At 39.6% G+C, this 13,887-nt stretch overlaps 1 protein-coding gene across 4 annotated transcripts in view; it reads left to right on the forward strand.

The window, feature by feature from the left end:
- The window catches only part of PLD5 (phospholipase D family member 5), a 374,767-nt gene that overhangs the window by 166,862 nt on the left and 194,018 nt on the right, over nucleotides 1-13,887 (forward strand). For 2 of the 4 annotated variants that reach the window (XM_043924362.1, XM_043924363.1), the window contains exon 2: nucleotides 313-449. In XM_043924362.1, coding sequence (XP_043780297.1) covers nucleotides 313-449 — 137 coding nt within the window. Of the gene's footprint in view, nucleotides 1-312; nucleotides 457-13,887 lie in introns of all 4 variants that reach the window. The other 2 variants (XM_043924365.1, XM_043924364.1) reach the window with 1 other exon arrangement.

Here is a 13,887-nt window from a genome sequence, read left to right on the forward strand (position 1 = left end):
GTCTTATAGTCATCTTTTCTGGACTACTTTTGATTAGAAAGAAAAAGAGCAAATTCATTTGGAAGTCTTGATGTAGCACCTGAATTATTTAATAGATTCTAACATATTTAGCAAGGGTTTGAAAGCTGTGTTAAGGAATAAGTATAAAGGTCTTAGACATTTCATCCAGAGAGTAGTGCTTCTCTGGCAGTAACAAAACTAACTCTTCCCCAAAGGGTTTTGCATGGAACTTTTTAAAAAGCTGTCACAGCTTGAAGTTCCTAAGCCAAAGCTGCTTCACTTACTTTTCTTTATCTTCTTTCTCTCTTGCAGTCCCAGCAGAAGTGCATCGTGATCTTTGCGCTGGTGTGCTGCTTTGCCATTCTCGTTGCATTGATATTTTCAGCTGTGGATATCATGGGAGAGGATGAAGATGGACTGTCAGAAAAAAATTGTCAAAATAAATGTCGGTAAGAGGTAACAAACAGAAATTTAAAAATTCTCTTTTAGGGAGTGGGTTAGAAAGTCAGAGGAGGTCTTGGACAGTGAGAGAAAAATGTCATAAACACACATGAGCACCTAACTGCCAATTGGGTTAAGCATGAGTCGCTGTCCCCTGGTGATTTTACGTTTATTTAGACTAAGGGACTAAAAATGAGTCATGATTTAATTCACTTTACAGTTTGGGCATATTCTGTACAGAAGTGTGGTTGACAAAATGAAATTTTGCAACAATCAGCATTTCTGGAGACCTCTGTGTATGAGGTTTTGATTTGTTCCATCATAAGCTCGGCAGTAATGAAAGCCTCAACAGACTGAGGACACCATGCTAGTTGTTGTCAATCAGAAGTTAAACACACATCTCAGGGAAAATTCCAACTTAAAATTAGGGCTCAAATAAATAAGTGTATCGATGAGAAGACATGCACCTCCTCAGTCTGTCCCAGTTTAGCACATAGTTTATTTTTCATCCAGAAATTACAACAGCTTTCCTGTTACATATCTGTATTATTTTTCTTCAGGTACACTAAATAACATTTCCCTAGGGTCACTTCTGACTGCAGAGCCATCACAGCATGGTTTTATCCTCATAAATCTCCTCATCCAACCCCTCCCTAGGTACTACTTTGTTTTTTGAGGTTCGTAGGAGGATGTAAAAATGTACCAAGAAGGGGCAGAGAAACAAGAGGTTTATTTTTATGTTTGTGTGCTGCAGAGTCGAAGTGAGGCCATAAAATTACATGGTTATTATGAATTAGTGCTTATAATGAATTTTAAATATTATTTTTTTCCTTTGAAAAGCATTAGTCAAAGTACCCCTCTTTTCTAGCTTAAAATCAACCACAGCCTAGTAATGTACATGTAAGTTTTTGTCCTAGATATTTTGTCTTGAGGGTTGAATGTCCGACAAAAAAAATCTGGATGAGACAATAGAAATTTGGGGGTTCTTATTAACCCATGATACATTATAATTACCAGGCAACAGTACTGTGTAGAACAAGGGTACAAGAGAGAAATCAGTATACATTTTAGGTTATTCCTTCATGCTAGATAGGTGTTGCTAAATATGGTTACTTCCCAGACTGAATTTGGGAGGAAAATTATATTGGGATTATCAGGAAAGAAATAGAAAAACAATAGATCATCATTAGCTTCCTCCTGAAAACTCTGTCTGCATCACTATCTTGTGCTAATCCTGTCATATGGCACATATAAGCATACTGTGGGCAGGGGGCCAGTGACTCATGCTTATTCACTGGGGCGGCTCAGCCCCCTCTCTCAGCTCACCTGTGATGAAGACTGCTGAGTACTTTAAATGGCAAACTCCAGAATCTAGAGGGCAACTTTGTAAAGGTCAAACTGTAATGACTTCCTTAAGACAAAATACCCAGGACCTTTTAACAAATGTTACCAGGTATGTGTTTTTTTTTTACAACAAAAAAGGGGAAGCCTTCAAATTATGCCTATTTTAACTTGGAGGAATCTATTATAAAATTTAATCTAATTTTAATTTTCAACTCATACAATTGGAATTTGACCTGGCTATTTCTTCCATCTTAATCAGTAACTAAATCCTGATGACTCAATATTGCTTCTCCCTCCGTCTAGAATGTATTCTTCCAGTTACCAACCATTTTCCTGCTTTCTTTTCCTTGGGTAGTTGCAATTATTGCCTTGATCACTAGGTTGCATGTGCTAAATTGCTTCAGTCATGTCCGATTCTTTTCAACCCTCTGGAGTATAGCCCACCAGGCTCCTCTGTCTGTGGGATTCTCCAGGCAAGAATACTGGAGTGGGTTGCCATTTCCTTCTCTAGGGGATCTTCCCAACCCAGGTATCGAACCCAAGCCTCTTATATCTCCTGCAGTGGCAGGCAGGTTCTTTACCACTAGGGCCACCTGGGAAGCCCTGCAACTCTTTGCCAGAACTTGCAGCCCCTCCAGGTCTTCCTTTCTTCTACAGTCTCTTCTCCTGTGTCTTGTATTTCTTTTCTCCTGCATTATCAGCCTTGTCACTTTTGTATATCTTCCTAAGTCATATCTGGCTTCCTCCTGTCCTCATCCCAAGAAGCTTCTGCTTTTTCTCCTCTCTCCAGAGCCCAGGGTGGAGGCAAGGGAACTGCAATTTCTTACACACCAATCCAGTCCCAGTCTCCAGTGGGACAGACCGTTTCCCCACCATCAATCATTCTCATTTTAATTTGATGACCTTTTCTTATGTCAGTCACTATCTCCTTATCACTGTAGGCAACATTACCTTCTAACTTCCAGGACTCCCTTCCTCCTTTTGTGCCTGGCTAACAGACCTTCTAGGCTGGGATGGTGGCTCAGCAGTAAAGACACCGCCTGCAAGGCAGGAGATGCGGGTTTGATCCCTGGATCAGGAAGATCCCCTGAAGAATCAAATGGCAATCCACTCTAGTATTCTTGCCTAGGAAATCCCATGGACAGAAGAGCCTGGCAGGCTACAGTCCATGGGGTCCCAAAATAGCTGGACATGACCGAGTGACTAAAAAGCAATAGGCCTTCTAACCACCAGTCCCATCTCTTGCCATCACCGTTAGTAACTGTAAAATTTATTTTCAGTACTCTAGCTTTAACTGTGTTTAACACTTCAAGTCAATAAATTTAGTACCCACTTCACCTTTGCACCTGCCAGCAAACTACTCCACCTCCCAGGTAGCCTAATGTAGTGAAAGACCATGGACTTCAAAATTTGGAAGACTTGGATTCAGATTTACATTCTACCACTTACTCACTGTGTTATCTTGGGCAAGATATGTAATTTATGTTATTCACCTTTTTGCAGAGCAACAAAGGACTGAACAAGGAGTCGCAGCGTAGTTCATGAGACAGGCATGGCGATTGTGGTCAGAAGTGCAGTGGGAAAGTTAGAGGAGGTTTAGGAGAGTGGCAGAGTGCAAAGAGGAAACCTGGCTTTGGATGCCACTCCACTCCTGATGGGTTATGAAAACTGTTTTAGTTTTATTTCCCTTTAAATGGTAGATTAAACAAAATCTCTCTCACAAGGTTTTATGAGGCTTCAGTAAATTGTATAAATCTACAACCAAGCCACAGGAAACTCATAACAAGCAATATATAAATGTCAGCCGTCTCCCTGTCCCTTCCTAAGCATACAGAATTCCCCTTCTCTATTTGCAACTAGCTTCCTATTCCCTCCCTGCTTCACACTCATCCTGAATCTACTCTTTATCTTGATTTTAGTAGTCTTTGATTCTGTGGATGTAAACAAAGAGAATTTGAGAATGAATGAAGTGAACATGAGGACAGAGCTATGGATTCAGAGCTTGCTATGTAAGGAAGTTCACCTGAGTCACCTGTGTTTTAGCAGAGACTCAGAAGCAGGCAGCAGAGGGGGAAAGCTTCATAGTGGTGTGTGCTGTTGGCCTGGGGGAGCTGGAGGCAGGCTAGCTAGAAGCGGGCATCCTACGTGATGGGTTAGGGGTACATATTTGTCTTCTCCGGTTGGTTCTAAATTGGAAGCAGGGACAAAAATAAGGGAAGATGGCAGTTATTAATTAAGTTATGGTTATCTTGATTTCAGAAGTTATTGTTTAGTTTCCTGGATTATTATTAGAGATAGCAATCCTCCTTCCTACAAGTCTGACTTAGAGCAGGGTGACTTTTCTGGGCTGGTTATTATAGATAAGAAGTTGGTTTCCTGGGCAGCAAGCTGCAGGTTATGAGGTCAGAGTTCTACCATAGACACACACACACACACACACACACACACACACATATATATATGTGGACTGGCCATTACTGATTTGCATATTCAATCTCCCATTTCCCTAAACCTCCTCCTATACTAACAGCCCCTTCTGGTTTTGCTTTGTTTTTATCCATTTCTTAGACCATGACCAGTGTGTCTTGGATACTTCCTATAGCATCCTGTACTCTTAATTGCCTCCTTGGATCTTGTGCCTCAACCATGCTGCCAGTTCTTAAACTGGTTGACTCCTAGTCCCACCCATCCTATTCTCAGGGCATCCTCAGCCATTGCTCACCCCCACCAGCAGCTTGCAGAGCGAGTGAGTTCCTTGTTCTTCAGTCCTAGGTTCCTCCAGGCAGGGATGCCCCAGGTAAAAGAAGTCGCATTGTTTGGAGATGCACCCACTGAGCACGCTGGTGCTGATATAGACTAGGAGGGAAAACTGCCAATCTGCAGAAGCCCTAGCATACCAGTCTCCACTTAGCCCTTCTCTACAAAGTTCTCGTCCTCCTCTTATGACCTTTTCCTGTCATTAACCATTCCAGCCTCAAGGTGGTGCTGAGGAAGTCACATGATGCTCAGCTTCCAGTTACCTTTTACTCACTCACATAGTTTTCTTTTTATGTTCTTCTCCTTATATGGGCTTCCCTGATAGCTCAGATGGTAAAGAATCTGCCTGCAAGGTGGGAGACCAGGGTTCAATTCCTGGTCAGGAAGATCCCTGGAGAATGGAATGGCAACCCACTCCAGTATTCTTGCCTGGAGAATCCCATGGACAGAGGAGCCTGGCAGGCTATAGTCTATGGGGTCGCAAAGAGTCAGACACAACTGAGCGACTAACACTTTCACTTGCAAAGTTTTCTTTTTATGTTCTTCTCCTTATGGTGTCATTATCCTAAAGAGTGCAGCTTGCTCAGTGCAGCCTTTGCTGAGATCTCATTACCTTTGTAATTAAGCTCCCTCTGTGTTTGTAGTGCTCCTCACTCCTGAAAGTTGAAAGAATACAAGACATCCTACAGTCTGTCAGCAGCTTCTCACTGTTTTGACAGCCCCTTTCCAAGGTCTCTTCACCCAGTGTACTCTTTTCTAAATATATTACTTTAATTCATTTTATCTCTACTAACTAGCCTAGATACCTTTCTGTCCTCTGAAAGATTCCCACTCTGAGTCATACCACCCACTCAACATGTCTTTCTTTGTTGAGTCTTTCATATGTCTCTCTAAAACATGTATCTCCCAATAAATAATATCCAATTTGTGATTTATTATTTCCTGACTTATTTTATTTCTCTTCTTTTTATTACTTAGCTTCTGTAATACTGTTCTAATAGTAGAATAATGATACCCTCGATTATAGTTTTCCATATGAGTCAATAAAATAACTGCTCTAAACATATTTTCCAAAGTGTATTTCAACCAATCTCAGTTTTTGTGCCCAGAAACAAGATCTTTTTGACTTCAGTAAATGACTTTGACCTATTTCTCTGTCTCTTTGTATTGAATTTATGTGTACTTTCCATCATTTTCCTGTGTGTTTTTAATTGCTGATTCAGTTCCTAGTAATATAAACCTCCACATCACTTGATCACCTGAGAGGGTGAAAGGCAGATTTTCTAGTTTTACCAAGAAGTTATATTTCAGTGGGCTCTGGGGCATTACTGAAAGTCAAGAATGACTTAAACGGCCAGTGGAGATTGTATACATCCTGTGTTTGGGCTAATTTGTGGTTCACTAGTGGCCATTACGGTGTTCTTGCCTGGAGAATCCCAGGGACGGGGGAGCCTGGTGGGCTGCCATCTGTGGGGTCGCACAGAGTCGGATATGACTGAAGCGACTTAGCAGCAGCAGCAGTGGCCCTAATTATTATTTTACACCATTCCTGCAAGATGTAACCATGAACTGTGATGTTTCCCACGTCACATCCCCAGGGACCAGAGATGCTGGAACTTACCTCCTACTGCTGCTCACATGCAGAACACCTGCTCACCTGTGGAACTCACCAGTTTGGATGAGAGATCTCCATTTTTCATTCTGCAGTTACATCTATCCTGGACAAATTCTGCATCAGTTGTTTTGGATTGTTACTGCCCCACTAGAGACATCATTAGACACTTACTAGAAGAAGAACTTTTCTTTACCACACCTCGCAGATAAATTCACACAGAATCACTTTGTACCTTGCTCCTTTTCCATCTCAAGCCCAATTCTCATAAACTATAGTAATGTAAATTCTCAATAAACAAGTTAAATAAACATAAATTTCTAGGTGGGCTATTGTTGACTTCTAAACATATTGATGGATGTTTGCCATCATTTCTATCCAGGTAATTATTAATTATGTCAGCCCCTGCTCCTGGGCTCCCTCCCACTTGCCTCTCATCCTTGTGAATCAGTCCTCAGTCTGGGTCTGGGTGACTACTAGCCTGGTTGGGCTCACTCACAAATCTGCATATTCATTTTAGCTTGTGCCCATTTGGTCTGAAGCATAAAGGGGATGGACCAACTCAGTCTATATATATACATATATGTATATATGTGTGTGTGTGTGTATATATATATATATATATATAAAATCCCCACTATTCCTGAACCCAGTAATTTGCTTTTACCCTAAAGTGAATGGACTTGGGTCTGTATAAAATGGAACCCATGTAATATTTTAGGCTGGGTAATTAACATATAAGTTACTATGTGTGTGTTCAGTTGCTCAGTAATGTCTAACTCCTTGCAACCATATGGACTATAGCCCACGAGGCTCATCTGTCCATGGGATTTTCCTTGGCACAAATACTGGAGTGGGTTGCTATTTCCTACTCCAGGAGATCTTCCTGACCAAGGGATCAAACCTGCATCTCCTGCATTGCAGGTGGATTCTTTGCCACTGAGCCACCAGGGGAGTAGGGTAAGTTATAATAGTTGTTCTCTAATAAAGGGTGGCCTACACCACCAAGGTTTGGCTACAAAAAGTATAGTAAGGGCAGACTCACTTTAATAGGGCACCTCCACCACCAACACACACACACACACACACACTTTTTATACATTGTATAAATTTTACAATTTCTCTGTTAGAAAGCTGGCTTCCCTATTTTATGTTTTTCATATCTTTGTTTTCTGAATTTCTTTCTCTGATCCATTATTTACTTACTTTAAAATAATATATTCATGAAAGTGCCAAAGTGTTAGTTGCTCAGTCGTGTCCAACCCTTTGCAACCCCATGAATTATATAGCCTACCAGGCTCCTCTGTCCATGGGATTCTCCAGGCAAGAATAATACTGGAGTGGGTTACCATTTCCTTCTCCAGGGGAATTTTCTCAACCCAAGGGTAGAACCTGGGTCTCCTGCATTGCAGGCAGATTCTTTACCATCTGAGCCACTGAGGTATCTATATATTAATAACCCAGTTGCATCTCTAAAATAGGACGTATATAAGTTGGATCATCAATATATAACATTTCTAGAAGATAGTATTGAGAGACCTCTTTGTGCATTGACAATCACCTCCTAATAGTTTGTACTTTCTCTTTGTATCATGATCTTAGAGCTATTTTAACAGATACAACTTGCTCCAATAGACTATAATCATTGTTTTCCCTTTTAATGTCCTTTTTATTCTTGGCTAGTAGGAGCTGTCTTTTGTACATTTGGACATTATTCTAGATATCTCTGAGAGCAGCCTTGCCTCCTGGAAGCTGCAAGCTGTTCCAGCCCCATTTTGAATTTTCTGATTCTGAGACCTGGTGTTTGTCTCCTGTCTAATGAGCCCTGGTTCCTTTCGTGGAGCATTCTATTAAATATCAAAACTTTAAGTTCTAAGAGTGTCATTAAATTATCCCCCAAGGATATTGGTGATGAGGATACAAGGACACCAGAGAAGAGGCTTTTAAAATTGCTTTTGTGACTGAGCAGCATTCCTTCATCATTTTTCCTTTCCTTCCTTTCATATTATAGAAATAAGAACGTGGACTATAGGGGCCAAATTCCCTGTGTTTGAATTTGGCTGTACCACTTAGGAGAATTGCAATTTGGGGCAAATTTCTCAATTTTATTATAACACTTTTTTTTCATCTCTATGATGAAGACAATTATGATATCCTATTTGAGAGGTTTCTGTAAAGACTAAGTATGTTAATGCAAGTACCTTTTAGACAGTAACATTTGTCATATGGTAAATGCACGGTAAGACTGTTCCTTTTATTAAGGGACATAAGTTCATTATAAATATTTTCAGTCCCCTTTTACATTCCATTTAACTTTGCTCCAAAATAAGAGTTTTTTCATCCATTTTTTTATCCTTTTCTTAGGCTACAAATTTTTCCTCTATTTAGATTAACTTTGATCTACCATGGTTTATATTGACAAACCCAACCATGTTTTTAAATTAGTGTTGCTCCCAAATTTAGAAGACTTAGTTTTTGGCTTCATATTTGACATCTGAGTGCTCTTCTGTCTAAAGAGAAAGAGAAACATTAATCTACACCCCCCACCCCCAAGGAACAGGAAAGAATATAAAAGCCTAGAGCACCTGGTACTACAGATTTCTAATGTACTAAACAAACAATCATGATGAAAGGTGGACTAAGGCAAAAACTGACTCTAGAGCTTTTATTCTATATTTTCTCCTAGTTTCTCCATTTTAGCTCACATTGAACCTGTTTCCCTTATACATTTCTTAATGTATTTTTCCTCTTATAATGCCAGTATCAAAAGTGAGCCATTTTACCTATTTCTTTTTTTAATTGAAGTTGAGTGGTGCTTAGAGGTAAAAGAATACACCTCCAGTGCAGGAGATGCAGGTTCGATCCCTGGGTTAGAAAGATCTCCTGGAGATGGAACTGGCAAGCCACTCCAGTACTTTTGCCTGGGAAACCCATTGACACAGGAGCCTGGAGGGCTACAGCCCATGGGGTCACAAGAAGTCAGACATAACTTAGCAACTGAACAACAATATAGTTGATTTACAAAGCTGATTTAGAATACTATATCCATTTTGAGTATATGATGATTCAATGATTGAGTATATGATGATTCAGTTCAATATTATTGAATCAAAATAATGATTCAATAGTTTTATAGATTATACTCCATTTAAAGTTATTATAAAGTATTGTCTATATTCCCCATGTTGTACAATAATATATTCTTATAACTTATTTATTTGTAACTTATTGTATTCTTAATGCTATAATTCTATCTTATCTTACCCCTCCCAATTTCCCTTTCTTTACCAGTAACCACAAGTTTGTTCTCTGTATTTGTGAGTCTGTTTCTGTTTTGTTATATTCATTTGTTTGTTTTAATTTTAAGATTCCACATACACATGATAACATACAGTATTTGTCTATCTCTGTCTTGGACTTATTTCCATTTAACTAAACATAATTCCCTCCAGGCAGGTCCATATATTGTTGCAAATGGCAAAAACCCCATTCTTTGTTATGACTAATATTCCATTATATATATTGCATTTAGTCGCTAAGTCATGTCCAACTCTTGGTGATCCTGTGACCTGTAGCCTTCCAGGCTCTTCTGTTCATGAAATTTTCCAGGCAAGAATACTGAAGTGGGTTGCCATTTCCTTCCATACATATATGTATCATATTTTCTTTATCCATTCATCTGTTGATAGTTTCTTAGATTGCTTCCATATCTTGGATATTTTAAATAATGCTGCTATGAACACTGGGGTACATGTATGTTTTTGAATTAATGTCTTTGTTTTCTTTGGATATATACACAGGAATTGCTGGATTATATGGTAGTTCTATTTTTAGATAAACCTCCATACTGTTTCCTACAGTGGCTGCCTCAATTTACAGTTCCACCAACAGTGTACAAGGGTTCCCTTTCTTCCACATCCTCTCCAGCCTTTCTTGTTTGTAGAATTTTTGGTAATGGGCATTCTGACAGGTGTGAGGTGTCTCATTGAGGCTTTGATTTGCATTTCCCTAGTAACTGGTGATCTTGATCATCTTTTCATGTGCCTGCTGGAGATTTGCATGTCATCTTTGGAAAAATATTTATTCAGGACTTCTGCCCATTTTTTAAATTGAGTTGTTTATTTTTTTTATTTTGAGTTATATGAGTTGTTTATATATTTCTGATATTAACCCCTTATTGGCCATATCACATTCAAATATTTTCTTCTGTTTAATAGGCTGTCTTTTTTGCTGTTTTGTCGGTGGTTTTCCTTACTGTACAAAAGGCTTTACATGTGATAAGGTCTCGTTTGTGTGTATTTGCTTTTGTTTCCTTTGCTTTAGGAGACAGATCCAAAAAAATTACTACACCTATTTATGTCAAAGTGTGTTCTGCCTATGCTTTCTTCTAGGAGCTTTATGGTCTCTGGTCTTACATTTAGATCTCCAGTATATTTTGAGTTTATTTTTGTGTACTGCATAAAAAATATTCTCATTTCATTCATTTAGAAGTAGCTTCCCACTTTTCCCAGCACCACCCACTGAAGAGTCTTTTTTCCTCATTGTATATTCTTGCCTCCTTTGTCATAGATTGTTGTGGTTATTCAGATGCCTAGTCCTGTCTGACTCTTTGCGACCTCATGGACTGCAGCACACCTGGCTCCTCTGTCCTCCACTGTCTCCCAGAGTTTGCTCAAATTCATGTCCAATCAGTTGGTGATTCTATCTAAGCATCTCATCCTCTGCCACCTCCTCTCCTGTTGCCTTCAGTCTTTCCCAGCATCAGGGTCTTTTCCAGTGAGTTAGCCCTTCCCTCAAGTGGTCAGAGTACTGGAGCTTCAGCTTCAGCATCAGTCCTTCCAGCGAATATTCACAGTTGATTTCCTTTAGAATTAACTGGTTTGATCTCTTTGCAGTCCAAGAGACTCTCAAAAGTCTTCTCCAACTCCATAATTTCAAAGCGTTGATTCTTTGATGCTTAGCCTTCTTTATGTTCCACCTCTCACTTCTGTACATGACTACTGGAAAAATCATGGCTTTGACTACAGGCCTTTACCAGCAAAGTGATGCCTCTGCTTTTTTAAACACTGTCTAGTTTGTCAGAGCTTTTCTTCCAAGGAGCAAGTCTTTTCTTTATTTTTTTTTTTTCATTTATTTTTATTAGTTGGAGGCTAATTACTTTACAATACTGTAGTGGTTTTTGCCATACATTGACATGAATCAGCCATGGATTTACATGTATTCCCCATCCTGATCCCCCCTCCCACCTCCCTCTCCACCCGATTCCTCTGGGTCTTCCCAGTGCACCAGGCCTGAGCACTTGTCTCATGCATCCAGCCTGGGCTGGTGATCTGTTTCACCCTAGATAATATACATGTTTCGATGCTGTTTAAGTCTTTTAATTTCATGGCTACAGTCACCATCCACAGTGATTTTGGAGCCCAAGAAAATAAAGCCTGTCACTGCTTCCACTTTTCCCCCTTCTGTATGTCATGAAGTGATGGAACTGGATGCCATGATCTTAATTTTTTTTTTTTTCTTTTTAAAAATTTTTATTTATTGGCTGTGCCGGGTCTTTGTTGCCGCACCTGGGCTTTCTCTAGTTGTGCGAGAAGGGCCTCCTGTCCATCGCTGCGTGTGCGCTTCTCTGTGGTGACTTCTCTTGTCGCGGAGCACAGGCACTAGGTGCTCGGGCTTCGGAAGTTGCAGCGTGTGGGCTCAGGAGTTGTGACTCTTCGGGCTCTAGCATGCTGGCTCAGTAGTGTGGTGCACAGGCTTAGTTGCTCTGCCAAGTGAGAAATCTTCCCAGACCAGGGATCGAACCGGTGCCCCTTGCATTGCAAGGTGGATTCTTAACCACTGGCCCACCAGAGAAGCACCTTATTTATTCTCGAGCTTATATTCCATTCTAATTCCTCTCAAAACTTAGTACTAACATATTTTTAGTTTTTTTTAATGTTTTATTGACATTTAAGCATTTTTAAATGTTTTATTTTTCACCCTATCATACTTCTTCACACATAAATATCAATTTAAATTTTTAAGTTTCCTGTGACCATTAAGTAGCAAAATTCTTCTATATTTGTTACTATTACAATTACTATTATTAATCAGTTGATTAAAGCAACAAAAGTCTATGCCATGATCTTAATTTTTTTAACATTAACTTTCAAGCCACCCTTTTCACTCTCCTCTTCTACCTTCATCAAGAAGTTCTTTAGTTCCTCTTCACTTTCTGCCATTAGAGTGGTATCATCTGCATATCTGAGGTTATTGATGTTTATACCTGGCAATTTGATTCCAACTTGTGATTCATCCAGCCTGGCATTTCACATAATGAACTCTGCATATAAGTTAAATAAACAGGGTGACGACATACAGCCTTGTCGTACTCCTTTCCCAATTTTGAACTAAGATCCCCCAGAGAAGGGAAAGGCTACCCACTCCAGTAATCTGGCCTGGAGAATTTCATGGATTACAGTCCATGGGGTTGCCAAGAGTTAGACACGACTGAGCACCTTTTACTTTCACTTTTACTTTCCTTGTTCCTTGTCTGGCTCTAACTGTTGCTTCTTGACCTTCATATGGGTTTCTCAGGAAACAGGTAAGGTGGTCTGGTACTCTCATCTCTTTAAGAATTTTCCATAGTTTGTTGTGATCCACAAAGTCAAAGATTTTAGTGTAGTCAATGAAGCAGAAGTAGATGTTTTTCTGGAATTCTCTTGCTTTCTCCATGATCCAGTGAATACTGGCAGTTTGATCTCTGGTTCCTCTGCCTTTTCTAAGCCAGCTTGTACATTTGAAAGTTCTCAGTTCACATACTGCTGAAGCCTAGCTTGAAGACTTTTGAGCATAACCTTGCTAGCATGTGAAATGAGCACAATTGTACAGTAGTTTGAATGTTCTTTGGCATTACCCTGCTTTAGAATTGGAATGAAAACTAATCTTTTCCAGTCTTGTGGCCACTGCTCAGTTTTCCAAATTTGCTGACATATTGAGTGTAGCACTTTACAGCATCATCTTTTAGGATTTGAAATAGCTCAGCTGGAATGCCATCATCTCTGCTAGCTTTGTTCATAGTAATGCTTCCTAAGACCCATTTGACTTCAGGATATCCAGCTCTAGATGAGTGACCACACCATCATAGTTATCCAAGCCATGAAGACCTTTCTTGTATAGTTCTTCTATGTATTCTTGCCACCTCTTCTTAATCTCTTCTGCTTCTGTCAGCTCCTTCCCACTATCATGTCCATCCTTGCATGAAACTTTCCCTTGATATCTCCAGTTTTCTTGAAGAGTTGTCTAGTCTTTGCCTTTCTATTCTTTTCCTCTATTTCTTACATTATTCACATAAGAAGGCTTTCTTATCTCTCCATGCTATTCTCTGAAACTTGGCATTAAGTTGGGTATATCTTTCCCTTTATCCTTTGCCTTTCACTTCTCTTCTTTCCTCAACTATTTGTAAAGCCTCCTTAGATAACCCCTTTGCTCTCTTGCATTTATTTTTCCTTTGGATAGTTTTGGTCATTGCTTCTGGTACAATGTTATGAATCTCCATCCATAGTTCTTCAGGGTCTCTGTCTATCAGATTTAATACCTTGAATATATTCATCACCTCCACTATATAACATCAAGGGATTTGATTTGATTTAGGTCATACCTGAATGTCGTAGATTAATCAATCACAAATGTGTGGGTTTATTTCTTGGCTCTCTATTCTCTTCCACCGATCTATGTACCTGTTTTTGACCAAT

This window comes from Cervus elaphus, chromosome 14, assembly GCF_910594005.1.
Source record: "Cervus elaphus chromosome 14, mCerEla1.1, whole genome shotgun sequence".
Taxonomy (NCBI): domain Eukaryota; kingdom Metazoa; phylum Chordata; class Mammalia; order Artiodactyla; family Cervidae; genus Cervus; species Cervus elaphus.